The 25,154-nt window shown below is 39.9% G+C and overlaps 5 protein-coding genes across 8 annotated transcripts; 4 read left to right on the top strand and 1 right to left on the bottom strand.

Moving 5' to 3' along the window:
- Positions 1-983: 983 nt before the first annotated feature.
- LOC137937579 (uncharacterized) lies at positions 984-1,651 on the top strand. Its single transcript, XM_068782672.1, has one exon. The coding sequence runs from the start codon at positions 1,070-1,072 to the stop codon at positions 1,451-1,453; it is 384 nt and encodes a 127-aa protein (XP_068638773.1). The 5' UTR covers positions 984-1,069; the 3' UTR covers positions 1,454-1,651.
- A 1,565-nt stretch (positions 1,652-3,216) lies between these two features.
- On the top strand, positions 3,217-8,888 carry LOC137936818 (uncharacterized). Of its 3 annotated transcripts, none has more exons than XM_068781715.1 (5): positions 3,217-3,397; positions 3,740-3,961; positions 4,510-6,063; positions 6,174-6,199; positions 7,562-8,888. In XM_068781715.1, exons 3-5 carry the CDS (start codon positions 4,560-4,562, stop codon positions 8,303-8,305), a joined length of 2,274 nt encoding a protein of 757 aa, XP_068637816.1. In that variant the 5' UTR covers positions 3,217-3,397; positions 3,740-3,961; positions 4,510-4,559; the 3' UTR covers positions 8,306-8,888. The 3 variants fall into 3 exon arrangements, with proteins under 3 accessions (XP_068637816.1, XP_068637818.1, XP_068637817.1); XM_068781717.1 differs by having other exon boundaries at positions 4,516-6,063; XM_068781716.1 differs by lacking the exon at positions 3,217-3,397 and having other exon boundaries at positions 3,404-3,961.
- A 779-nt stretch (positions 8,889-9,667) lies between these two features.
- LOC137937067 (GTPase ERA-like, chloroplastic) lies at positions 9,668-14,871 on the top strand. Its single transcript, XM_068782104.1, has 9 exons — positions 9,668-10,082; positions 10,937-11,082; positions 11,788-11,928; positions 12,006-12,119; positions 12,773-12,898; positions 13,012-13,110; positions 13,222-13,323; positions 14,053-14,133; positions 14,221-14,871. Exons 1-9 carry the CDS (start codon positions 9,743-9,745, stop codon positions 14,305-14,307), a joined length of 1,236 nt encoding a protein of 411 aa, XP_068638205.1. The 5' UTR covers positions 9,668-9,742; the 3' UTR covers positions 14,308-14,871.
- A 1,394-nt stretch (positions 14,872-16,265) lies between these two features.
- Positions 16,266-19,377, top strand: LOC137936412 (mannan endo-1,4-beta-mannosidase 1). The gene is made up of 5 exons (XM_068781060.1): positions 16,266-16,734; positions 16,846-17,040; positions 17,351-17,473; positions 18,369-18,571; positions 18,682-19,377. Exons 1-5 carry the CDS (start codon positions 16,411-16,413, stop codon positions 19,136-19,138), a joined length of 1,302 nt encoding a protein of 433 aa, XP_068637161.1. The 5' UTR covers positions 16,266-16,410; the 3' UTR covers positions 19,139-19,377.
- Positions 19,378-19,452: 75 nt separating this feature from the next.
- On the bottom strand, positions 19,453-24,165 carry LOC137936410 (glucose-1-phosphate adenylyltransferase large subunit 1-like). Of its 2 annotated transcripts, none has more exons than XM_068781059.1 (16): positions 23,711-24,165; positions 23,246-23,512; positions 22,831-22,953; positions 22,367-22,540; positions 22,116-22,208; positions 21,932-22,015; positions 21,724-21,779; positions 21,412-21,505; positions 21,182-21,294; positions 21,041-21,113; positions 20,799-20,879; positions 20,539-20,625; positions 20,348-20,452; positions 20,118-20,224; positions 19,963-20,023; positions 19,453-19,874 (listed from the first exon to the last, which is right to left on the bottom strand). In XM_068781059.1, exons 2-16 carry the CDS (start codon positions 23,465-23,467, stop codon positions 19,773-19,775), a joined length of 1,575 nt encoding a protein of 524 aa, XP_068637160.1. In that variant the 5' UTR covers positions 23,468-23,512; positions 23,711-24,165; the 3' UTR covers positions 19,453-19,772. The 2 variants fall into 2 exon arrangements, with proteins under 2 accessions (XP_068637160.1, XP_068637159.1); XM_068781058.1 differs by having other exon boundaries at positions 23,246-23,524.
- Between the last annotated feature and the right edge of the window lie 989 nt (positions 24,166-25,154).

Consider the following 25,154-nt stretch of genomic DNA (forward strand, 5'->3'; position numbering starts at 1 on the left):
GGCTCCAAATCTGGAATGGACTATTGAGTAACTTTCACTAAAACAATTCATCGCGTTTTTCGTAACTTTGGCTTTTTATAATTGAATCCAGATTCCAGGGTCACTTCTTTTTTTAGAAACCGGCTGGACCTGGAAGTCTTCTTCTTCCGTGTATGTTTACATGTAAACTGGGCATGCTTGACGCTAGCATCCAACAGCTAGTAATTTGACCAAGAAATGGTCAAGACAGCCGCAATGAATTTTCAAATTGGTAACGGATCGAACGACAAGGGAGCCATGAATGGAGGCTCTGAATTTGACAAGAAGAACGAAGACTAGATGGGCTGATCGTGGAAAAGAAAAGATTAACAGAAAAGAGAAAAAGGAGAGTCGGAAGAGGAAGATGATAATTCACAGGATTCTCTGACAGAGTAACCCTGCTGGAGAAGCCTCATGACAAGCCATGAGCCCACGAAACCCCCCAGCCCCGGTAAGAACGACCGGAAGCCTGATTTACCATCACGACGGCTGGGCGAAGGACTGACTGATTTACTCGTCTGGGTTGAGTCACACTCTCTACGCATAAGAAACTCAGCCCAAGTTGCAGCATTCCATTAAATTATGGGGAAGTGGGAAGAAGCACCGAAAATGAAATGGCGAGAAGTCCAAATGAAAAACAGAAGAAATTTTGGACCGGTTGACCAAGAGGGCGCCCCCTTGAATTGGTCACATTCTGCCTTCTGACTAGCCGCCAAATGAACTCACCACTAACCCAACCACACAACGAGTTGCGTAGTGGCTACGAATCGTCACGTGTTCCACTTCAAAAACAGATAGAAATGGAATAAGATACTCGTACTAAAAAAAGAAACAGCTGAATGGATGGCTGAGATCGAGGCCAGAGGGCACACAATCATAGAAATATAATAAAAAAGAGTCAAAACTAGGCCGTTTTTCTAACTTCGACCTTATCTCTTTTCTATATATTTCTGCCTCAGCACCAACCTCCATTTGGACTTGCGTTCATTACCATCATCCACTCCTTCACCTGTCCCCGGACACCTCTCCCCTCCCGCTTCTCCGCCCAAATATGGCAGACGATCATCAATCTGGCGACGACCTTCTCAAGTTGTTCAGATCTTCTTCTACAACCCGGAGAAGTCGACGGGGATACCTGCGCTTGGATCCCACCCACGTCTTAGACTCCAACGACCCCAAGACCAATGGCACCGAAGCCGCCGGGGCGAGTGTGTTAGCCTCTCCGGCTGCTAGAGCCTCCCCGAGCCCCTCCTTGAAGAAGAGCCCATCGACATCAGCTTCGAGAACCAAGAGCCACCCGCTCTTCAGTTTCTTTGACAAATCTAGCCGGAAAAAGCCTAAGGTGAAGCCGGAGCTCATGAGGTACATGGAGTACATCAAGGAAGGAGGGACTTGGGATCCTAATTCCAACCGACCCGTAATTTATTTCAAGTAGTCTGTCATCCCATTATGTATCCCTTTTTCTTTTTCTCAGTTCCTCCTCTGTGGTTCTGTTTCAATAACTAATGTATCATTTTGGTCCGTCAACGAAAAATAAGATGGATTCATATGTAAATAGCTCTAGCTTTGGGTGTTCGTTTTCAGCAAACTTGTTCCTTTTCGTGAATGGTGGATTAACATCAAATGTTTTCTATGTGCCGTTTTCTTCTATCTGGAGTTACTGGATACAGGAAAAAAGGGGGAAAAAGTGCGAGAATCTCTTCTCAACCAATCGAGAATGAACAAAGTTTTGTCTCGGCACCAAGAGGAATAAAGCTGGGGTGAACCTTACCAGTTGTTCTATGAATGAAAGAATGGCATCGACAACGGGAATGCCAATTTCCCAAGCGATTTACTGAATAAAGGCAGCCCAGGGCCTGATCAGATCAGTTCGAGAAGGCGAATTGCTTAACCAATCCAACCAAAAGATTTCCTCCACCGGGTCCATTTCATCTCAAATCTCGCCTTCACAGTAGAGAAGGAGCCGTCCGTGACCCTAAGAGTGTAAATGATGGATGGTGGGGGCCCTGGGGACGAGGAGCAGGAGGAGAGTGAACGAGAAGAACCAGCTGAGCTGGTTCAATGATTTGGCTCCACTTACTAGTTGTTACTTGGCGCCTTCTGCTCCAATCGCTAATCCCTCCTAATCTCATTATTGCTCTGATATAAACTGGCTGACGACAACTTAGCCTATGATTAGACCACTTATCACATCAATGAACGGACCCCTTTGCATCATTGCTCAATCATTCACTTATACGTGTTTTTTTGTTTGGTGTTTTTTTAAATATCATAAGTAATTATTAAAATATTTATTTGTGGGTATAAGATCCGTGAGGTTGCTTTCTTAAAAGGTTTCTTAAAAGGTTCAAATTTTTTAGTGCACTAATTTTAACATGGAATCAGAGTAGGTCGGTCACGAGTTCAAATTTGTCACTAAGTTTTAACGCAAGTTTCAACAGTAATTAGTTCTCTTTTTGTATTAGTTGAAATCGTCAACCAATGTTTTTATTCAACAAAATGTTATTTTAATTAGATATTTAAGTAGATATAAATGGTTGGTGCTTACCAATAAACCTTCGTCCCGAAAAGTCGGCTCAAAAGCACGTCATAACATGTGATTTATGCCGTTTTGATGAAAATGATTTTTATATTAAAATATATTCTGTAAAATGATCTAAATAGTAATAAAATAAATAATTATTTTCTTTCTCTCTCAGAAAATAAAAATAAAGGAAAAAATATTTTATATATTTTTATTTTTAAATAATAATATTAATATTATTGTAATATATACCCGTTTAGTGAGATTTTTAAATCCGATTAAATCAGATGGATCAGAAGCGATTGGGTCACCGGATCCGGTTTTATAAAATTAGATCCGAACACGTCGAAATACCCGATAAGGGAAAGGAAATGACGACAAATTCCCATCAGATATGTTCTGCCTGTACAAACCCAGACACGTGCAAGTGAAAAAAAACAAAAAATGCTTTCACGGGTATTCGTGTGGTGCGGTTTTCCCGCCTCCGTACACCAAATAGCCGCTCGTGTCGATCTTATCTGCTTCAGTTTACTCTTTTACCGGTTTACCTACCCTGATCATGGACTTGTTGGTAAAATAATGGTCGGGTGAAGAAAAGGAGCAAGAAGCTATGCGAGTAGAGGACATGAGCGTCTTCCCTGCACAGGGCAAGATCCAATTGTCACTGTGATGGAAGTGGTCGACGTCGTCGGCTTCGTTTGATTACGTGGCGGACTCTTTGCGCTGCGTTTTTTTTCATCTACTTCCCTTTCTCTGGCCACAATTTCCTCCCCAATCACTCTCCATCCTTTTCTCGCACGTCAATGCAATGGGCATTTACGGAGCTGAACTGCATGTCCGAGTTGAAGCCTCCGGGTAAGCGCTAGGCGGAAAAAAAGGGAAGTAGGGGATGAACTTCTCCTAATCCCTGGTTCGCTTATTCGTTGCTTTCTATCCTTTTTTCCCTTTGCTTTTTTATCCTTTTCTTCTTCTCTTTTCAGTCGTGTATGGTCTGCCTTATTTGATAATCTCCAGTTTTGATACATTTTCTGGCTTTATTTATGTACGGGATTTTTTTTTCTTTTTTTTTCTTTTTCTCTCTTTCTTTCACGTTGTTGGATCAATCTTTCTTCTTAACAAGCGGCACTTCTAGGCCGTTTCTTCACTTTTTTTGTCCACCCAAATTGATAGAAGAGAGTTCCTTGCATTACTGTGTAGCTCAAAGGTTAGAGCGTGGATGTTAGATGAACGATCTTCAGACTCTGGATGTTCGTTGGCCTTACTCGACTTCCGCTCCCGCAGAAAGCAGTTTCAACTTGATTTACTGATGCTGCTAAGAGTGACTTGAATGTCAGTAGCATTTTAATATCCTGTTCTACGGTTTGGAGGACGTCTTCCATCTCTCCCGCCATCACGTGAGTGATTGCTAGTAAATATGAGGTAAATCTTCGCTCTTTTCTTTTAATAGAAATGTCTGTTCCCAAGTTAGGTATAGCTTCTTGTTTTTTACGATCTGGAGTCTCTTTTTGCCCCTTGTAGCAGCAATCTTTATTGGTTCGAGAATCACAATTTTCTCCCCCAATACGATTTTTGCTAATAAATAGATTTCTTTAAACGAAAGCAATTTTTATGTATTTTTTTATCGTTTTAGATTTTCTCTTTGCGTACACGTTTTATTGATTTGTATATATTGAATATGCTAGTTTTTCTGTTGGAAGCTAAAATTGTTATTCTATGTTTGGCACCTGCAATAGAAGACATTGGCAAATGAAACTTTTTTGTTTCACTCATGTTAAAGCTTATAGAAGAACCTTGTTGCAGTTACTCATCTTCCATTAAAGCAAAGCGACTTTTTATAGTTTCGACTACAATTATTTTCAAACAACATAATAAATAAATAAATAAATCGCACTAGATTTTATTTCTTGATGAAAAGTGCTTTTACTTGAACTGATTTGCCCTAAGTCCTGATAATTGGTTGCGTCCAGTTTCAGATGGTAAAGGTGATCACTCCATTGGATTTATCTGGTGATTCCTTATGTCAGACTCTGTAATACAGAGTGCTAAAGACTTGAAAGCTATAATGTCAGACCGTTCTGCCCTAAAACCTTTTGGTATTAATGCTAAGGCTAGAGGTGTCATGCAACCTTGCCAATCACTTTGGCTAGCCCATTGGATGCGCACAAGCTATGGTCCTGCATCACTTTCTAATGACCCATCCACCATAGGTGATGACAGGAAGGATGGAAATTCTTTCAGTAAACAGAAGATGATAACATCTCAAATAACAGAGTCTTCTAGGAAAGGTACAAGAATAGCCATAGATATAGGCCAAAGTAATCCTCTTGATCATAGCCATGCAATGAAAGGCAGAAAACGAATGTTAGAAATGCCATCTGATGCCTGTCAGTCTGGTGCTCAAGTGGTCACTAGAACTACAGAAATCATGAAGAGAAGTGAAATGCCAACAGGGAGCCCAATAGAAAACTTTTCTCCAGGAGTTAAAGCAACAGCAACGGACTCCTTATCTCTGTCCAACTTATGTGAGCCTCCTTTTGATGGAAGGAATTTAGCCTGCCTATATCCAAAAACAGATCCAACTATCTGCTCTAATGATCCTCAAAGTGGTGGAAAAGCAGGATCTGTTGCCACTGTTCTAGATAGATCCAGTAAGTATCTTGTCCAGGCAGAGAACATAATACAAAACCAACAAAAAGAACCTGATCGAGATTCAGAAAAGGAAAATGTTCTTATTTCAAGGTCTTTTCAAGAAAAAATTGCAGGATCCACTTCAACTTCCGTACCCTATGGAGTTAACACCGGAGCAGCAAGCACAAGTTGTAGTTTCAGAAAAGACCAGGAGAACATCCATACTTTTCACTTCAAAGATAACTGCCAAGGTTTTCGTGCATATTTGGCTGATATGGAAATAGACACTAGGTTGATTAGTCCGGATTCCAGAGGACTAAATGTGCACAATATGGGAGGAGGTTCTTGCTTCATAAACCTTGTCAAAGATGATGGTAGATTTCATAATTCATCTGTTCCAATGTTACTTCCATCCCGTAATTATAATACATGTGTATCAAGGTTGGAAGAGTCAAGATATGGTCAACATGAATCACCACAAAGAATGCCTGCCTACTGTCTTCAAGATCTAGAGACATTGCGGATATCTACCATTATGGATTCCATGGAGCAGACAACCAGGGGGCCCCCAAAGTTTTCTAAGACCACTCAGCATGTGTTAATCACTAAGAAGACAGATGTCAACGTATCCCACAGAGGAGATGATATGGTTAAAAATTCAACTGTGCATACTGACTTGAAAGGAAATACCTTTGATGGAATGCTCAACCAGCCAGCATTTTTTGGCTGCAATATGGACCAACAAAAGCTTCAAGACGTCTTGGATTCATCTGATAGGGAGAAGGAAGATAGGCATGCCATGAGGACTCGTTTTGTCAACAGACATAATGAATCATCAACTGAAACTGATACTATGTTCTTTGACATGTATCAGCTAAGGAACTCATTTGCAGGTGCATACTTGGTCATGGTTCCAATATGCTGTCAGTAATAATCTTCCTCCATAAGTTTTAGATGTTATACATCCTTAAAAAACTAATTTCTTCTACTGTATGTTTTGCAGGTGGAACCTCTCCTCCGTCAGATAAGGTTTGGTTAGGAATACCCTTGTCATTCAATACTTTTGTAGTTTCTGGTTTTTTCTTTTTGAATTTTGAAGATTAGTCTGCTTCTTTTCTGTATGCTTTGGAAATATCCTACACTTGATCATAATGTGCTCATATACACGAGGAATTCCGAAAAATTGCACGAAAATACCATCAACCTCTCTGTAATTATATGGTTCATATTGAAGTGCTTCTTGCCCTGTGAATTTGTTATTTCAGGTACCGTATACTTTTGCTACTTAGTGTGAGTATAACTAAGCATTAGATATCAAGTCATGCAATCCAACTGGAAGAAATCTAGTGAATGATTTTGAATCTGTTGAAGTTGTAAGCTCTTAAAACTAAGATAAAACATGGTTTGGCCAAATCACGATGTTGTTGTTCCTGGCTTTCATCATGATTAAGAATTGTATGATTTCCAGTGCTGCGTATCATAATGGCAGTAAATACAATTTGCACCATCAGTTAATGCTGATAAGATTAGATCTTTACTTTTTCTTTACACTCCAATCATTGTGTGTAATCTCAATTATTCTGATTCTATTGCATGTGGTGCTTGTCAAATTTCCATCGCATTGAGTTATCAGTGCCTTTGGTGGTGTATGTGTGAACTCCACTCAAATAGCTGGAGTCCTGAACCATATGCACATGGCATGTTTGTCAATGACAGGACCATCAATTATAAGGTTCCAGCACTCTACTGTGTGAGTACATGGTGACCCTTACAAATGGGGTTTTCAGGTTTACTCGCCCTTATCATTTGGACAGTGCTTTCCAAAAGCCTTCTGTCTGGATGTGATTTCTCAGATTCCAGATCAAACAGTTTGACATGGTTGGAACAATTGACAGCTTTGGTGGTTAATTTCTCCCAAAAAAATCATTTTCTGGATCAAGCAGCATGAACTGAGATTGTCACATTTCTGACATAAATTGTCAAGGAAATTGTTCAATGTTTTTCAGAATTGACAGCTACGTCTCCATTTTTCTTTATTTCAAGGGAGAGAGGGAGTACTAAATAAAGAAATAAGTCTGTACCATGGACCAATACAGTAGGACTCTTCCCAGTTTGAAATCTGATCTGCTTCTCTAAAACTTGGTTTTAGGTTTGTGTTGCAGTGTATCTGGGGTCCCCTTCATTTGGTGGGATTGTATGCCCTGGGAGTTTGTTTGGTAGTATACTTTAGTACAGTTATATGTTATCATAGTGCTTAAAATGCTTGGAACCTTCAAAGCAACTGAACAGAAGTTACCAAATTCACCCTCATGGATTTCTAAAGATGCTCAGGGTGTCTCTAATCTCCTTATATGGAATGTTGACTGCGATCACTGACTCAATTTCTTGCAGAACGTTGTAGCAGTGGCTTCTTCAGGCAAAGCAGTTGAGATGGGAATGTTGAGAATTGAGTTACCTTATCCAAATGATGAGTTCCCTACTGTTTCAGCTGTAGCAAGGTCTTTAGGAAGCAAAGAGTTGAGCACATCTCCAACTGAGAGTTTGGATGTGGAGAACTTCCTTTCCCAAATCAAGCAACAGCCAGATAATGTAAACTGTTACTCTCAACCCGAAATTCCTCCCACACCGAGCTCTTGCAGCAGATGGGTTAAGCGCCTTAGGACAAGTTCCTCTGATTCTCAACCCCTCGGTACCTATCCTTGGAAAGCAAGAGAAGAATTACATGGTGAAAACATTAATAAGTTGTTTACCAGAATAATGAGTTACCGAAAGACTGGATTAGACCCCGGATTGGGCAATCATCTTGGGAAGGGAACTTTGGAAAATACAGGCATTTTACCAACAATTAGGGAAGCATCCTCCGGGGAGCCGGTGAAGGACCATCAAGATACAAACATCTTGTCACATTTTTGGATTCAGAGACTGCGTTGCAAGCAAGAGGTGGCCCCAGAGACTAGCAGACCTCCTCAAGTGATGTGCGAGCCGTTAAGTTACGACATAGCATTAGAAGAATGTAAAAAAAAGCAAAAAAAGCAGCTTCCCAGCATCGCAGCAATGGCAATGATGGGCAAGGCTGTGGTTGAGCCACCATGTGAATTCAGGAAAAAAGGCGCTTTTGTGGTTTGGAGTACTTGAGAGATGTAATCTTAGTTACAATATGATCTAGAAAGGAATAAAATTTTGACATGCCTCAAAAACATTGGGATGTAAAAGATGGCATTGGAGCAGTCTCAAAGACTGTATATTAAGAAGGATGCTCCAACGGACTATTGTCAAATGAAGCACAGTGAGTCTGGAATGTTGCTGCACTGGTATGTACTCTTGGATTTACGCCATTACTCATTCTGGTGGCCTGTTAAAGTATATCTGGATTATAAGATCTTGCTTATATGTCATTCAAGAGTTTGTGGAAATCAAGAACTCGTGACAGCAAAGTTGACATGTATTCTGCTGTGTTACTGGGATTGTCCATGACCGGTGTCAGATCAAGAAGCCCTTGTGCCTCTTCAGTGAGGTTCGTACAATTTTATACAGCGGTTGGTGTGTTAGATGGTTGTGAGGGATTTTGTTGTGAAAATGTTATGCAAGGGGTTTACACTTTCACTGCTCGTTTGTATTTTCTTCTTTCCGTGTTTTTTTATTTTTTTTTTATAATTTTTTTAGTGAAATGGAGAAACATATATGTTGTACTGTTATTAGACCAGATTGGACTGGCCGGTTGAATCGGCCTAAATGATTCCCGCAGACTAGAAACATGTTAAGGCCTAAAAATGAGTCAAAACTGGGTTAAACTAGGTCATTTGCATGTTTTATTGCTGTGCAGATTTGCCGGCAGTTTGATGGTTACCGCGCTCTCGGCACTGAGAGAAGTGGTCAGTCACCGGGTGGTGACTGAGATAGGTTTTAGTTACATTGTTGTATCAGAAGAAATATGAATGCTTTAGCAAATGACTTGGACTAATTGATAGTTGTTCATCAATGACTTCCTCCGTTTTGGGTGATCCCATCTTGAATTAATCAGACTTCAGCCTTGGACTGGGACTTTTTCTGATTTGAATTTTATGAAAATTGAGCTCCAATGAAGCTCTAGTAACCCATCTACCAGTTTTACACTACAGTTTTCAGATATTCTTTTTACCAAATTCTTACAACTCTATAAAATATCTTTAAAAAACTGATACCCAAGAACAAATCCCAATTTTAATAAATTGATTTTTTATTTTCAAAAATAAAAAATAGTTAGGAATACTGATGTCCATTGGTGGGAACTCAATAGGTCCCTCTCTATTCAAAAACTTGTGCACATATTCTCATTGTATGCTTGTATGGAGCTTGGTAGTCCATCAATTTACCTTGTAACTTCCTGGTTGAATGATTGAACTGGGTCATGCTGACTCATGGGGCTTGCCTGAACTGGGTCCGTCCAACTCTAAACTGGAGTCAGCAGTCGATAGCCTCTTGGGTCCATTTCCTCTCTCCTCTGTCGCCGTCCTCACTTCTTAAGCGCACACCCGACTATCTCCGAATGGATAAAGCCTAAAAAACAACCAGGAAGCAAATCGTCAAGCTCCCATGGAGCTCTCTCTTGGCATCTCTGCATCTCCTTGCATTGATAGAGCTCTCTTCACTTCTTCTCATTTTGTTCAGTCTCAGTACCCTCTTCGTCGTTTTACCAGAAATTCCTCTCGGGAACTTCTTTGCCAGCCTCGAAGTCAAGAACTTTTGCTGGAAAAGCACTTTTTTAACCAGTCGAAAATGAGCAATGAGGACGATGAAAGCACTTCTTGGAGTAGCTTATCGGAAGAATCAAGATTTCTCTCGTTGACCGAAAAGCCTGACAGGAACTTCACGGTGCTTGACGACTACGAGATGGAAGAGCTTGATATTGATGCTGACCCCAATCACCGAAGCGGTTAGAATTTCTTTCTTCTTCTCACAGTACTGTAATTTTCCGTCCTCTACCAGAAATTAGTCGGGAACCCATGGAAGCTCCTGTTTCGATAACATACCCCCCAGTCTCCACGTCTACTTTGTTCTTCGATGAGCTTTATTTTTGGATATGCGTAGCCGTGTATTATGAACTGTTCTGTTCACATACCGAGCCCTAAACTGCATAAAGAAGAGACTGTAAGTTGTTGTGTGACATTTGCTTAAAATAATTAGCTCATATGATTCAACAGGTAGACTACATTTTATCTCAGACTGGTAATCGAGGTAGAGATAGAACCATACCATACTGCAAAATAGACTACGAACTCTTAAGAAAGTGCAGTAGGAAGCCACTAACAACAAAAGAACTAGCAGAAGGAAAAAAAAAAAAAATTCCTTAAAGTTTTGATCAGGAATTCCCAGGGTCAGGTCGCCAGCCTCTAATGGAACATTTCTCCGTGAGTGGAAAATTGAAATGGTGATGTGCCAATCACCATTGGTACCAATGAGGCTAAATTAACATGAAGTAGATAGCTTTGCTTTCTTTTATGTCATCTACCTCTATTACGACCTTCTTATGTGACACAACTCAAGTCTCATGTTACTCAAGTATCAAATAACCTCTCAAACGTCACTTTGCATCAAAGGGAAAATTGCCTTGGGTGATGCCTAGGTAATTGGATTCCTCGATTCCGTTTCTAAATCTAGTGGGCCTCCTCTAGAACTTTACTATTTCCTTTACATCTTTGGACAATCTTCCAAAAACTCCATCATAGTGGAAAAAGAAGGCTTGGTATCTCTCTCTGTATTTGCCTTTAATGTCTCTTGATTGGTCAGGCTATGTAGCTGTACTGGGCAAACCCAATGTTGGAAAGAGCACACTGTCAAATCAAATGATAGGTCAGAAGCTGTCTATTGTCACAGATAAACCTCAAACCACTCGACATCGAATTCTTGGTATATGTTCTGGCCCTGAGTACCAGGTATAGTACTTTCCATATTTGTCACCCTCTTATTTGATTTCTCTCTCTCTTCCCATCATACACACAAACACATGTATCATACTTGCAAACATGCATACAGACAATTTCTTTTTTTATGTAATTGGTTATTCATGTGAGTAAATGTACTGGTTTCCAGATGATTCTATATGACATAGGTGTTATTGAAAAGAAAATGCACAAACCGGATTCCATGATGATGAAAAATGTGAAGAGTGCCGCCATTAATGTCACCCTTTTATTTAATTTCTCGCCCTGACCAAACCATGCTCTCACTCTTTCTCTCTCTCTCTCTCTCTCTCTCTCTCTCTCTCTCACACACACACACACACACACACATGTATGCATACAGACAATTTTTTTTTCTACGTAACTGGTTATTCATCTGGTAAATGTATCAGTTTTCAGATGATTCTATATGATGCACCTGGTGTTGTTGAAAAGAAAATGCACAAACCGGATTCCATGATGATGAAAAATGTGAAGAGTGCTGCCGTTAATGTCACCCTCTTATTTGATTTCTCTCCTGACTAAACCATGTTCTCTCTCTCTCTCTCTGTCTCTCTCTGTCTCTCTCTCTCTCTCTCACACACACACACACACACACACGCAAACACATGTATGCATACAGACAATTGTTTTCCTACATAACTGGTTATTCATCTGAGTAAATGTATTAGTTTGCAGATGATTTTATATGACACACCTGGCGTTATGGAAAAGAAAATGCACAAACTGGATTCCATGATGATGAAAAATGTGAAGAGTGCTGCCACTAATGCAGATTGTGTGTTGGTGGTGGTTGATGCTTGCAAGCTACCTCAGAAGGTGCTTTTAATTATAGAAATCAGCTTACAGAATACTATGATATTTTCTTTAGATCGATTGATTTATAATTTCTGTAGATTGATGAGGTGCTGGATGAAGGTATGGGGAGTCTCACAGACAAGCTACCAGTTCTTATTGTATTAAATAAGAAGGATCTTATCAAACCTGGAGAAATTGCAAAAAAACTTGAGGTTAGTGGCAAAAAAATGCAAAACTCCTAATCAAGGGACAAATTCTGTTAATTCAGTGTAAAGGATGCAGCATATGTGATTCCACAATAAAACTTGAGTGACATGTTAAGTTGTCTATTGATTTATTGTGAATGAATGTAAAATCATTTGTCTATTGGGAATAGTTGGTTTGATGATGTGAAAGGAAATTTTGAGCTGCAAAGGTTTCATTTCTAACTAGTTTCTTCCTATCCCTTTTTAAGTCATACTGTGTTAGTTAATATGCTTATGCATGCTTTGATAGAAGAAACTGGAGTTTAAGCATTTATGCAGATATGCTAGAAGGATTTCCCTTTTTCTTGGGAGAGGGGAACAGATATGCAAGAAGAGTTAAATTATTACGTTTCATTTAAAAAATAATGTCAGGGTTTTATGCTTTTCTCACCACATTTTCCCCAACTTGAGGATCTTTTTGTGGTATGCTCCTTGTTGCATTAGTCCATCTGTTTGGTGCTTGCCGAGATTGGTTCATGATTGAAAAGTAGAATTGTTATTGCTGCCATTAGAAATAAGACGAAATTTTGATTCACTTTCTGAAAGAAATAAGGAAATGAGTTACTGAGATTATACAGAGATTTTAGAAGTATAATTAAAGATTTTGCAAAAATTTTCAGTGGTATCAGAAGTTTACAGATGTTGATGATATTATACCCGTGAGTGCCAAGTATGGCCATGGAGTGGAGGATGTTAGGAGTTGGATAATCTCAAAACTTCCTCAAGGACCTGCTTATTACCCAAAGGTAAGTTAAAGAGTTCCCGTGTGCAGGGATGTGACATTCTGATAATGATCTCTAAAGTATTCAGAACTATGTTTCCTACTTTCCTATTGCTGCTTATTTTTCTATTTTTTCAGGACATTGCTAGTGAGCATCCAGAAAGATTCTTTGTTGGTGAAATTGTGAGAGAAAAAATTTTTATGCAGTACCGGAATGAGGTTCCATATGCTTGTCAGGTAGGTTTAGGTGATTGGTGCCAGCCATTTTGCATGCATTCCCATGCTTCGTTTCTTTTATGATAATGCCTGCACCTTGCAACAGTTTTCCTTTTTTGATGTTTTACACAGGTCAATGTAATAAATTACGTCAGTAGACCAACTGCAAAAGATTTTATTCAAGTTGAAATTGTTGTCGAAAAGAGCTCACAAAAGATCATTCTCATTGGGAAGGTGTGTTAATACTTATATGGACTTCTAAACTTTGACTTCCTTTAGAATTTCTTTATTTTTTATTAATTTTTTACGAGTTTTTATGAAGTGAAATATTGGTCAATCAAGAACTAACGTCTATAGGAGTTCAAAGATGGTAAAGACTATTTTGCATAGATGTGTCAAAAGTATGAAAGATAACTGGGAATGAACTGATTAGAGAACACTGAGGAGAGGCACTTCGAAGTGGTTTTGACAATATAGACCTTAAAGGCATTGGCACTCGTCATTGTTGGTAATGGACAAGAAAGAAATAGATGAGAGCAGAAAATCACGGTGAGGAAGGGTTTTTTTCAGTAGAACAACCTAATAATGGAGTAAGTGGAAGACCAGAATGGGGAAAGATTGCCACTAGAAACTAAAAGATTCATGTTGCCAAGCACAATGGGAGAGGATTCTCATGATGTTGATGATGGTAATAAATAGCAGTTGGTTTGAAGCATTGCATTCCATAATGAATTAAGAATTGATGTGGCTCATAATTAATTTAGAGGATGAGCATCATCTAAACCACCAACAGGAACAGTAGAAAATGCACTCTCAGGAACCTCCTACACCCTTTGGCCCATCAGACTTCCATGTGTCTGTGGGGGTGTGAGAGTGTATAGTAGTGTTTTCTTAAGAACTACCAGTAATCTGTTCTTGATGAATATGTCGCTGATCCCTACACTAATTTATGCATATGGGCAGGAAGGACGGGCTCTGAAGCTTCTGGCGACAGCTGCACGACTTGATATAGAAGATTTTCTACAAAAGAAAGTTTTTCTTGAGGTGCTTGTTTTACAATTTGTTGATTATTAAGACGTTGCTTCTTGCTCTTACTTGGATTGACCAGACTAAATGTTTTATACGAGACAGATTGACGTGAAGGTGAAAGAGAACTGGAGGGAAGATGAAGGCCTTCTGAAGCATTACGGATACGGAGGCCAAATACGAGCTCTTTAGCACCCAAGTAAGGAATGTACATGTAAATGTAAACCAGTCATTCAATTCGCACGACCAGTCAAGTCAGTACCCGCCATAGATGACAGTGTTTCAACTCATCGTAAACGTTAGGAGAGATGAAGCCGTCGAGTCGGGAGCAGACGAGTAATGATATTTTTTGTACCAAGGGTGACATCGGAATCCGGGTGTTGCAGTCAAAAAGTAATTAATTTCTCAGCGTCTCCTTGTCAGGCGCACCATAAATCCTCGTCAGAATTGCATGTGGTAACTGGAGGACTTAATCCCTTACGATCGAGCCTTTTCGGAAATAGAATCTGCTACTATCTCTGGATTCTTCTGAAAGTGAGAAGGCCATGTTCATAAGAATGGGATGGCAGGCAACCGACACTAGCGCACAGATCAGAGGCCCCTCGACTAGATGTTGCAACAAATCCCTTTAGGAGAGAGTACTTGTATCGACTGAAGTTTTTTATTTGGCCGACGATTTGCGTTCAACATGTAACATTTCGGTTCACTTTGCCAACTGACTCGTGGAGACACGATCTGCGTTCTTAATAATTTCAGTCTTCTTCAACAGGTCAATGATTTACAGTGCGTGACTCTGGGAAGGATTTGTTAGTTTAGAATTCAGTAATCGAAGGATCCTCCTGTACTACATCAGAACCAAAGTAAATTCCTGCTTCCCCTTCGAAGGAGGCGTGATTGAAGGAATAAAGAGAGATTAATTTCGCCATGAATTGCGGTAGACGGTGGAAGTGGAAGCAAAGCTGTCACCGATAAAAGGCACAGAAGCACCGGGAGACAGCCACACATGCCCAAAACCTCGAAACTTTCCAAAGGGTCGGTGATAATCAAGGATTTAAGCTGTATCCCCGATTCTCAATAAGAGTTGTTGCGTCTCAAAGAATCTCCGTTGCTTCGAGTGGCATCGGCTTTGTGCTCCAGATTCTTAGATATTGACGATTGGACTGCAATGGGGTTAGCCCCACTCTGGAAAACGATTGAGCACGGCAGTTTACAGATGGAGGACAGGAGCAGTGAGTGGAGAGCAAATGCATTGAGGAAGACGAGGCCCACCCAGGGCGCACGCACCATACGCTTCTTTATTAGACGAGACAGACCCTCACCACCTCCACATGGACTCCTTAATTTGTTAACGCTTCATTAATAGTTTATCCATTAATATGAACCAGAGCCAGATTAAATCTTATTCCTAGTCTGTTTTATCTCCTCATTTGTGTCGATTTAGATCATTTGATAACATTCGAAAGACGAAGGGGTGAAGAACCTTAGCCAGAGCCCGGGGAACCACGTGGGTGGGCCAAGAACCTCGCAAAAGAAAACAAAAGCTTTTTCTTCAATCTCCTCAACTAAAAAGTATGAAATTATAGTAGTTTGGGTGGTGAAGGAACAAGAAAGTAAAAGTGCGGGATAGGAATAGGAAAAGATCGTTCCAAATCTGTTACTACCACTCCATCATCAAGCAAAGAAAAGTATCATATTCACATGCTATGGTCACCTTTAGCTGCTTGTCTTTGTCGTCAATCAATGGCTTGTATGACCTCCAGAGGCGCTTCGGTGGAGCGTTTGCCTAACGTCGTATCTCATTCTCTTATACCACTGGACTTTCAAACCTTACAAATGTAATTTAATGCAGAACCCAGGCCAATTGTAGTGTTTTTCCACCTTCAGACCAGTGAACCAGTGAGCAGAACCCAGCTACTTTATCTGTAATTAATTGCCGTTGCAGTACCTGAGTAGCATTCAATTTAGAAAACAACCTCTGGTAGAAATCTGTACTGTAAAGTCACAGGCTTTCGTTCCAGGTTTGTGAAGAGTTTCAACTGCTTTACGGTGGGGGAAACCGTATACCCCTACTATGACTTCCTTCTCTACTCTCTACGCATCACTGTTCTTTAACAAATGCACTTCTGAGGCCTATTTTAAGCTCCCGTGAGGCCACAGAAGTAGGTGTCAGACCTCTTAGAATCCCATTTCTCTTCTCTGCTGTAAGACGGTCTCTCGGCTGTCTTCCTACTGCATTTGTTCTCTGTGTCTCTAAGCGAGAGCAGGTAGGAAAGAGGGAGATCTCAACAGAAGTTGATGAAGCAAATGGGTATTGCTTTCTTTCTCCTGTTGTTGTTTTTTCAACACCAGAACCTGCTTTTTGTTGGAGCAGATGGTGGTTTCGTGACTACTAAGGGGGTGCATTTCATTTTGAACGGTAGCCCTTTCTTTGCAAATGGCTTCAATGCCTACTGGTTGATGTCACTGGCATCAGACCCTTCTCAGAGAAGCAAAGTTTCAGTAGCTTTTCAAGAAGCCTCCACTCATGGCCTTAACGTTGCAAGAACTTGGGCTTTCAGTGATGGTGGTGGTGGAGCTTTACAGTACTCACCCGGCTCTTACAACGAAAATGTGTTCAAGGTCTGGAATACTCATTTAGTATTATTGCTTTGTTTTCTCATCTTCATTTGCTTTATATTTGGAAAAGGGAACTGATTTTTATCTTTTATGTCCCGTTTTTTGTTTGTGAAGGGCTTGGATTACGTGATATCTGAGGCAAGGAGTCATGGGATGAAGCTGATCCTGAGTTTAGTGAACAACTATGAGAACTTTGGAGGAAAGAAGCAATATGTTGACTGGGCTAGAAGTCAGGGCCAGTATTTGAGTTCCGATGATGATTTCTTCACAAATTCTGTTGTTAAGGGTTACTACAAGAATCATGTGAAGGTAAGAGTATCTGTTCTTCCGTTTCCCTTTTATGGGTCTTCTTCTGTTTTTCAGATTTTTCCAAAAACTTTATTTTTCTCATGATCTTTTGAGATTCATTTGTTTTTTTTTTTTGTATTTTTCGATGTAGCCACAATAGATGAAGGTCCTATCCTTTTAAAGAAGAACAATTTTCGTTCTTTTCTTAAAAAAATTTCGCACGAAACAATTAGAAAACGAAGAAAGCCCCCTAATCACCTTCTTCCTTTTACTCATTTATATTTAATGGGACTGATGTCATGTTTTCTCTTGTTTCCCATTGGCATTGAAGACTGTTCTTACAAGAGTTAATAGCCTGACCGGCGTTGCATACAAAGATGATCCCACAATCTTCGCTTGGGAGCTGATCAATGAGCCCAGACTTACCTCTGATTTATCCGGGAAAACAATGGAGGTAAACGATTTGTTTATTTACGGGCATTTTAGTTTTATTCTGTAGGCTAAAAATGCTGAAAGTCCTCTAAAGTCGGGAGTTGGTACCAAGTTTTCAACACATTCTGCAGAAGCTAAACGTAATTTCTTCAACCGTGGAGCTCTTCTAAAAGTGAAAAGCAATTGATAACCAAACAACTGTAAAATACGAGCTTGAATGTCCAAGAATTCGTTTCGGCAATGATGACTTTCATGAATTGTGTGCTTCAAAAAATCAATATTCCCGTAGTCGATTTCCTTGTCCATGGAGAAATTCCAGTCGTGTCAAGTCTCTGCGTGACTGTCTGCCATAAAAAAATCGCTGGCAATTGAAAGCGTATAATCCCACTCGTAACTCGCGGAGATCGGTGGCCGATCTCACATGGAGAACAGGTTTAAATGGTGGACGAAGACTCCTCACAGCTTTCTTCTGCAAAAGAAAAAAAAAGGATTTCGATAAAGTAATGCTTCATTTCCATTTCTTTGTTACTGGGTTCCGAGCCTGGCATTCTCTCGAACAGTAGCTTGATGAGAACTTCAAAACATATTGAAAGGTCCTTACCCTTTCGCGGTCAGTCAGAATCGTTATGGATTCTCGAAATCTCCCAAATCTCTATAATACATAAAATTTTTCGTCTTTAACCTCTGTACGCTGCTGTTCTGTCTTTGTCTTGTTGTGCGCATTGTGCACAGAGAGATGCCATCCACGAGCCCCTGTCTGCTAACCCCATTTCCTTCATGGAAAAGAGAGCATCGCAGAAACTTCCTTTGTTGGTTTGTTTGTTCTCATCATTCAAGGAATAAAATTAAAAACTAAAGTGGTGACGTCGATCACTGTTGGTTCGTGATAAAGATGTTAAGAGTACTATCATCTACAGGCTTGGATTGCAGAAATGGCCGCTCATGTCAAGTCCATAGACAGTAATCACTTACTGGAAGTTGGTCTGGAAGGATTTTATGGAGCGGCATCAGCAGAAAAGAAACAATACAACCCAGGTTTCGAACTCGGAACAGATTTCATTGCAAACAATCAGATCCACGGCGTCGACTTTGCTACAGTTCATGCGTATCCAGATCAATGGTAACAGCCCAAACTCGTTATCTATATCTTAGGTTTTTTTTTTTTCTTTGCATCTCGCAGGACTGGATGGAATTCAAATTGAATTTTTTATTGTTATGTTTCACGAGCAGGCTATCGAGCGCAGATGATCAAAAGCAACTCTCTTTCCTCAACACTTGGCTTGACGTCCATATTCATGACGCCCAAAACATCCTCCACAAGCCACTGCTCTTCACGGAATTCGGCAAATCCCGGAAAGACTCTGGTTACAACACCTACCAGAGGGATGACATGTTCAGCACAGTCTATTACAAGATTGTAACATCAGCGCGCAGTGGAGGTGCCGCAGCAGGTGGCCTCTTTTGGCAACTTCTAACCGAGGGAATGGACTCGTACAGAGATGGGTACGAAGTGGTGCTGAAAGAGAGCCCCTCGACTGCTAGTAAGATTTTCCAGCAGTCCCAGAAGCTACATAATCTGGCGCGGATGTATGCCAGGCTGAGAAACATACAGAAGATAAAGAGAGCAAAAGCCATTAGAAAGGCTCAGTGGGTGACCAGAAACAAGGGAAAGAACGTTGGGAACTGAGAGAATGGTTTAGCTGTGTATAACTTAAATGGGTTTTTATGTGCCATGGGGACTCATGGAATAGGACTGTGTGAAGCAGCTCTTTGAGATGGATGTTGTTCATCCAAGAGTGTCTTGTGTTTTGTCTTTCTCAGATTTAGAGCTGCTTGTTTTTACATTTGACAAAAAAATATTAGAAATTTTGTCAATCTATTTTGAAGTGAGATAAGTTCTTATAATACATTTCGATCTTAATTCTTCGCCAAATTCTTAAATAGATATAAATTCTCAATAAGACGAGTTATAATTGATAATTGGATATAAATACTGTTTATTAAGACAAAAACGGGCGTTTGTCTTCTCGTTCTTCCACAGGAGAAGAGTAATGGAGTTCATTTCAAAACTTAAGATCCTCAATTAAGAAAGGAAGACAAACAGAATGGAGAGAAGTCTAGTTATATACAAGGATTCATCAAGAATTTATTTCTACTAGACATTATGCTCTCTTCTGGCACAAAACAGGTTCCGACTGAAATACACCAGGCTCTCAGCTAGACTGCATTCTTCTGGTACTCTTTTATACAGACAATGTCCATTGCCGCATCACTCCAAAGCTGGGAGAGAGAGAGACTCTTTTGTTTTTTACTGGATAACTCTATATGACAGTCCCATCTTTTATCATTGCGTTCTTCAGTATTATGGTGATCCCTGAGCGAATACAAAATCCTTCATGTGGTCTGTTTGCTTCTTGAACACCCTGAGCAGTCAAACGTAGGAATAATAAGCCTAGTGCTTACTTCTATTAGAATTGGAAAGATTGAAAGGATTTGGGTAGCGGCACTTACATCTTTGTTTTCGATTATAACGTTCTTTCCTATCTTGGCACCCATGTCAATGATGCAATTCCTTGAGAATAACAAGACCCATTAAAGTTGAATTTGGCATTGTGGCCTGTTTTGAGTCCTTTTATTCCTGAAGAAAAAACAGATAAATTTTTTACCTGATCTTAGAGTTCTGTCCCACACCAATGGGAACCTTCCCTTCAGCCAGTAAGGATGCTATCTCTACTTCTGTTTGGTAGTAGTCAGCACCCATCATCATAGTATCCTGAAACAATTAAAAGTACTTGAAATGGTTCAAAATCATGAAACTGTTTCATTTTCATTGCAGGTAAAAAATCTTTTCTGAATCACATTATTGGGAGTTGAATTTTTGCTGAACAGAGATTACCTGTAACTCCACACCACATTCTAGACGGGAGCGAACACCCACAATAGAATGCTTAATGCTACATTCACGTAAGAAACACCCGTGCGAAATTATTGCATTTTGAATCTGAAAAATTTAGGTTGAACTCCATGAAATTCAAAGCATATTAGAAAGCAAGAAACCCATACACATAGATCAGAAGTACCAAGTACCTGGCAGTTGTCTACTTTGGTTGGAGGCAAGAATCGAGGTGATGTGAAGAAAGGTGTCTTAGGGTCATAGAACTCAAACTTAGGATGCTGCACCATAATAAACAAAAAACATAAAAGAAAAAACATTTGAGTGCACCGTGAGAAACACTTATCTGAAATTCATTTTGCATTATACTTATCATAAATCTTCAAAATAAGAATTTTTGGGAGCATAATCTTTGCTGAGTTTGACCAAATTGATTGCAAAAGTTAGTGTCTACCTCATCGGTTAGGGCCAAATTAGCATCAAAGAAGGATTTAATTGTTCCAATGTCTTCCCAGTAGTCGTTAAATAAATAAGCCTGTCATGATAACAGGAATCCACAACCTCATCAGAAGCCCCTTTCATGAAATTTATAAAGAAGAGTCCTAACAAAGCACAGAAAGGTGCTGTGGTGTTTTTCATAAATAAAGGACATCATGACAGAAGCACATCTAGAACATCAAAGACTTTAAGAATCACCTGGACATTGTGTTCTTTCACAGCTAAAGGGATTATTTCTGAACCAAAGTCATTTGATGTTGGATACCTCCATCTGGGAAAGTAAATCAATTTAGTATTTTTAAGATGGTCAAATCTGGTTTTCCCTTGAAAGATACTCGCCTTAAAAGCTGTAATAGAACATCCGTTCGAAAGACATAAACTCCCATTGATGCAATATATGGAGATCGTGCAGCTTCATTTGGAGATAATCCCAGATGAGTGGTGTCAACTTGCTGAAACAATCCAACAGTGGTTTCACATGAAAAAATAAAGTTATAAACCAAGGAAAATTAAATGTGGGAACTGAAAAAAATCTAAGGAAAATATGTCAAGTAATGTATTGGGTGCACCATGGATTTAAGCTCAGCCCCGGTTGGTTTCTCAGAGAAGTGGATGATCCTACCCGTTGCATCTATCTTCATCAACCCACAATCAGATGCTCGACTGAAATGCAACAAGTAACTCCAAATAAATTAAAGCTGATGTAAGTGAAATTTCAAACTAAATTTTGTGTTCACAAAACACACAACTGCTCATATCAAAAAGCAGAAGAAAAAAAAAGTCACTTTAGGCTATGCTAGTTAGTCATTTGTTCGTGTTACAACTAAAAAGGGTGGCCTCGCAAGAAATGCATTTATTTTAACAGAACCACATTAACATACCTGTCATCAATGGGAATGCATGACACTGTAATATCAGCACCTTTCTCAATATGTGTCTGCAAGAACATCAATGATAGAAGTTCCCAAACACATGAGAATTTTTTTTAAAAATAGATTATAGATAATGCAACCACATATCCAATTCAGGGAGATTGCCTCTTAATCTTCCAGGGAACATCGCATTAAACTAGCTCATACATATATATACCTGAATGAAGTCCATGTAATTCATTCGATAGAGATGATCACCAGATAAGATGAGTATATGTTCAATATTCTTATTTTTGGCATCCTGCATAAGTCAATGAAGGGACATCAAATGAATCCACGCTGAGGAACATAGTTTTTATTCCTTAAAGATGATGATAAAGCAAGCAGGTTGAATTCTTCACCTCAAACATCCAGATAAATTGTCTAACGGCATCCGCTGTGCCCTGGAACCATCTCATTCCTGCTTCACCGGGTGTCTGAGTGGCAGCCAGGACCTGTTCAGGGACAAAGGAATCCAGCTCGTCGAGAATTATGAGTAAAAAAAAGATTTACACGAAGATTCCTCTACTCTTGTGTGCTAATGCCTAAATCATAAAGCAAATTAGAGCGGGAGAAGAGAGAAAAAGCAAATCTTTTCTTCTGTGAATCTTACCTCCACAAAACCATCTCCAAAATTCACTCCATTTCCAAAACTGTAAGTTCGAGCTATGTGGCGATTAAGTGAAGCAGAGTTAAACTGAGTCAGGACAAATATCTTGTTTATTCCACTGTTGATGCAGTTGCTCATAGGAATATCAATAAGCTTATAGCATCCACCAATAGGAACCTACAGAAGACACAAAACCATATGGTATTCCAACATTAATGATCAGAACGAGGGGATCAATTTATAACAGAAACATAAATTTATCCAGAAATACCACATATTCAAAGTAGTCATGACCATACTCTCATCGAATCTCAGTGCTTCTTTCCTTAATTAAGGTGCTAGCTCCCACAAATTTATCCAGGAAAGTTTTTAGGTTGCAGGCAATATTTCTGCCGTAATCGTCTATCTAGAGCGAGCAGAACACTGGCTACGTATAAAAAGAATTAATCTATAGCATGAATGCTTACTGCAGGCGTGGCTCTTGTGCTGGTCAGAGGGAAAAGTTGAGTTCCGGCGCCTCCACCCAATATGATCGAAGCAACATTTTTGGGATTTGCTATTTCCCTTCCAAATGTTGGTGCCCGTAAGTTCTGAAGTAAGGAGAAGAACAGTTAAGTAAATCCATATCGGATCAAGGAATATGATACAATTAGAAAATAAAAAATAAGTAGAGAAACAATCGGCCATTTGGCTGATCACACACGACTGTTTTAACAGAAGTTTAGATCGTACACTTCAACAGTACCAGGAAGGCTTCAGAGAGCAACTGAGCTAAGAGAGGTCAGTATGATCATCGCTGTAGGGAAAACTGGAGGTGAAATTCAGAAATAGAAACAATCTTTTTTTTTTCTTTTTTCTTTTTGTGTGTGTGAAAATACTCACCAGCATCTCCTTGTTGACGTCCGTCAGAACACAAAACGTAGTACCAGCCTTTCTCCTCTTGGAAACAAAGCTCATACAACTCGAACTCTGAGCCAATTTAGTGCCGTAAATGCTGCTTTTGAAGCCTCCTCCCCCAATTCTATCGTCTCCGTTACCGATCGCTCCTTTGGTGAGTTGTGCTAGTCTGGCATTCGCCTTAAGGACCATATTGCAAGGATCCATTGCAGGTAATATGGCGGGTGCTCTTTTCTCAACAAGCCAGCCAATCTACAGACGAGACTGGAGAGAGTAACTTTACAATGAGCAGAGAGGAGGCAAATCAGCAATTACAGAACTTTTTTTTTATTTTTATTTTTTGCGGGAAACATGCCACAAGGAAGAACAAGAACCGTAGCGTAATATTCCAAAAGACAACATACGGAATCCCTGAAATCCAAAAGAGTTTTAACACGTATAACTTCTTACCTGATATAAACCGCTGAAAGCCCAAGAAAGGGAAAACTCCGCAATTTGAGAAAAAAGCAGAGTGCAGTTACAGAATTCCAAAAAGTCCCGGCAACTGAAGGGAAGAAACTAAAAGGCCCAGATCAGAGAAATCTAAAAAAACGCCATAAAATGCATGAACGGAAAGATTGATTAAAGAGGTGGAATCAGCAGGTGGTCTGCAAATGCATGGGTAGCAGCAGAGGTGGTCGGTTTATTGGCATGTGAGCCGTCACGGAAATACAGAAATTCCCTTTTAAACTTGTAATTGCGGTTTTATCAAATCTTTTACATAAATTTGAGCAATGGGTGATGTCGATCGTCCTCTACCTCTCTTGGGGAACGGGAGGAGGGGTCGGAAGCAGGGGAGAGAGTGCAGTGGAGAGCTCTGCACTCAACACTCTTTTTTAAATCAATTCGTAAAGCAGAAAGTTCCAAAATCCAAACACCTAGGTGTAGAACTTTACAATTTTTTTTTTAAACAAACGGGAAAAAACCAGTGTAGCCGTCAAATCGTCATGTTTGACAGACCCACTTGCAGAGGTGAAAGCAGCCGTGAGGAGAGTTTGATATCTTAATCGACATGATTGATTAGATTAGCAGGAAGAGAGAGAGTGGCGAGATATTTAGCAAGTGAGAGAGAGACTACGTCAGTCGACGCAACTGAGAGGCAGAGCAACGGCTCAAGCAAGAAGACGAATTACTGTGTAATAGGTGACCATGCTTATTATCCCATCCAGAGACCAACACATGCTCTCTCTGTCTGAACCCTTTGCATTTGCCAACTTGAGTTAACCGTGACATATAATTCTCAGTTGTCCGCACCGGGGTCCACGTCTTTTTTGACGGTCCAAAAGCAAGTGGTTCCATTAATGAGGAGCCAGTTGGTCGAACCGGAGACAGTCGAGGACAGAGGAGTACAAACATTTTACGTTTGTGTGCGTTGTGGTGGTGACGGAGGAGTTCTCCAGGACCGTCCACGTGGTTTTTGGTTTGTTTGTTTTGCTTTTATTAATGATTGACCCAACAATACCGGGCGTGTAGAGCTGCGACAAATATGCAAGTTGTTCTAGATAGACATGTTGAGATTCGATTTTGTCACCCACCCCTTAGATCTCCTTCCTTCGGACTACCCCTCTCAAATCTGAGTTTTACAGGGCCTGTTTATAATGAGAATGAGCAGTTAAAAACAGAAGTAACTATGTATTCCAATAAAAGTCGAGTCAAGAAGAAGATAACATCCGGCTAGACTACAAGCAGCAAATACCATCCATTACATTGACAAATCTCACCATGGGATGTCGGAAAATAATACATCCCAGACCAGTTTCCGAAAACATTAGTAACCAAATTTTCTAATTTTTTTTCCAAAGGCTGATCCAATCCAAAACACTATCTCTGCGATCCGATCAACGGCTATCTCAGT

Source organism: Aristolochia californica, unplaced genomic scaffold, assembly GCF_029961685.1.
Source record: "Aristolochia californica isolate CCGP_79_NKW_82.1479 unplaced genomic scaffold, dmAriCali1.0.hap1 SCAF_7, whole genome shotgun sequence".
Taxonomy (NCBI): Eukaryota; Viridiplantae; Streptophyta; class Magnoliopsida; order Piperales; family Aristolochiaceae; genus Aristolochia; species Aristolochia californica.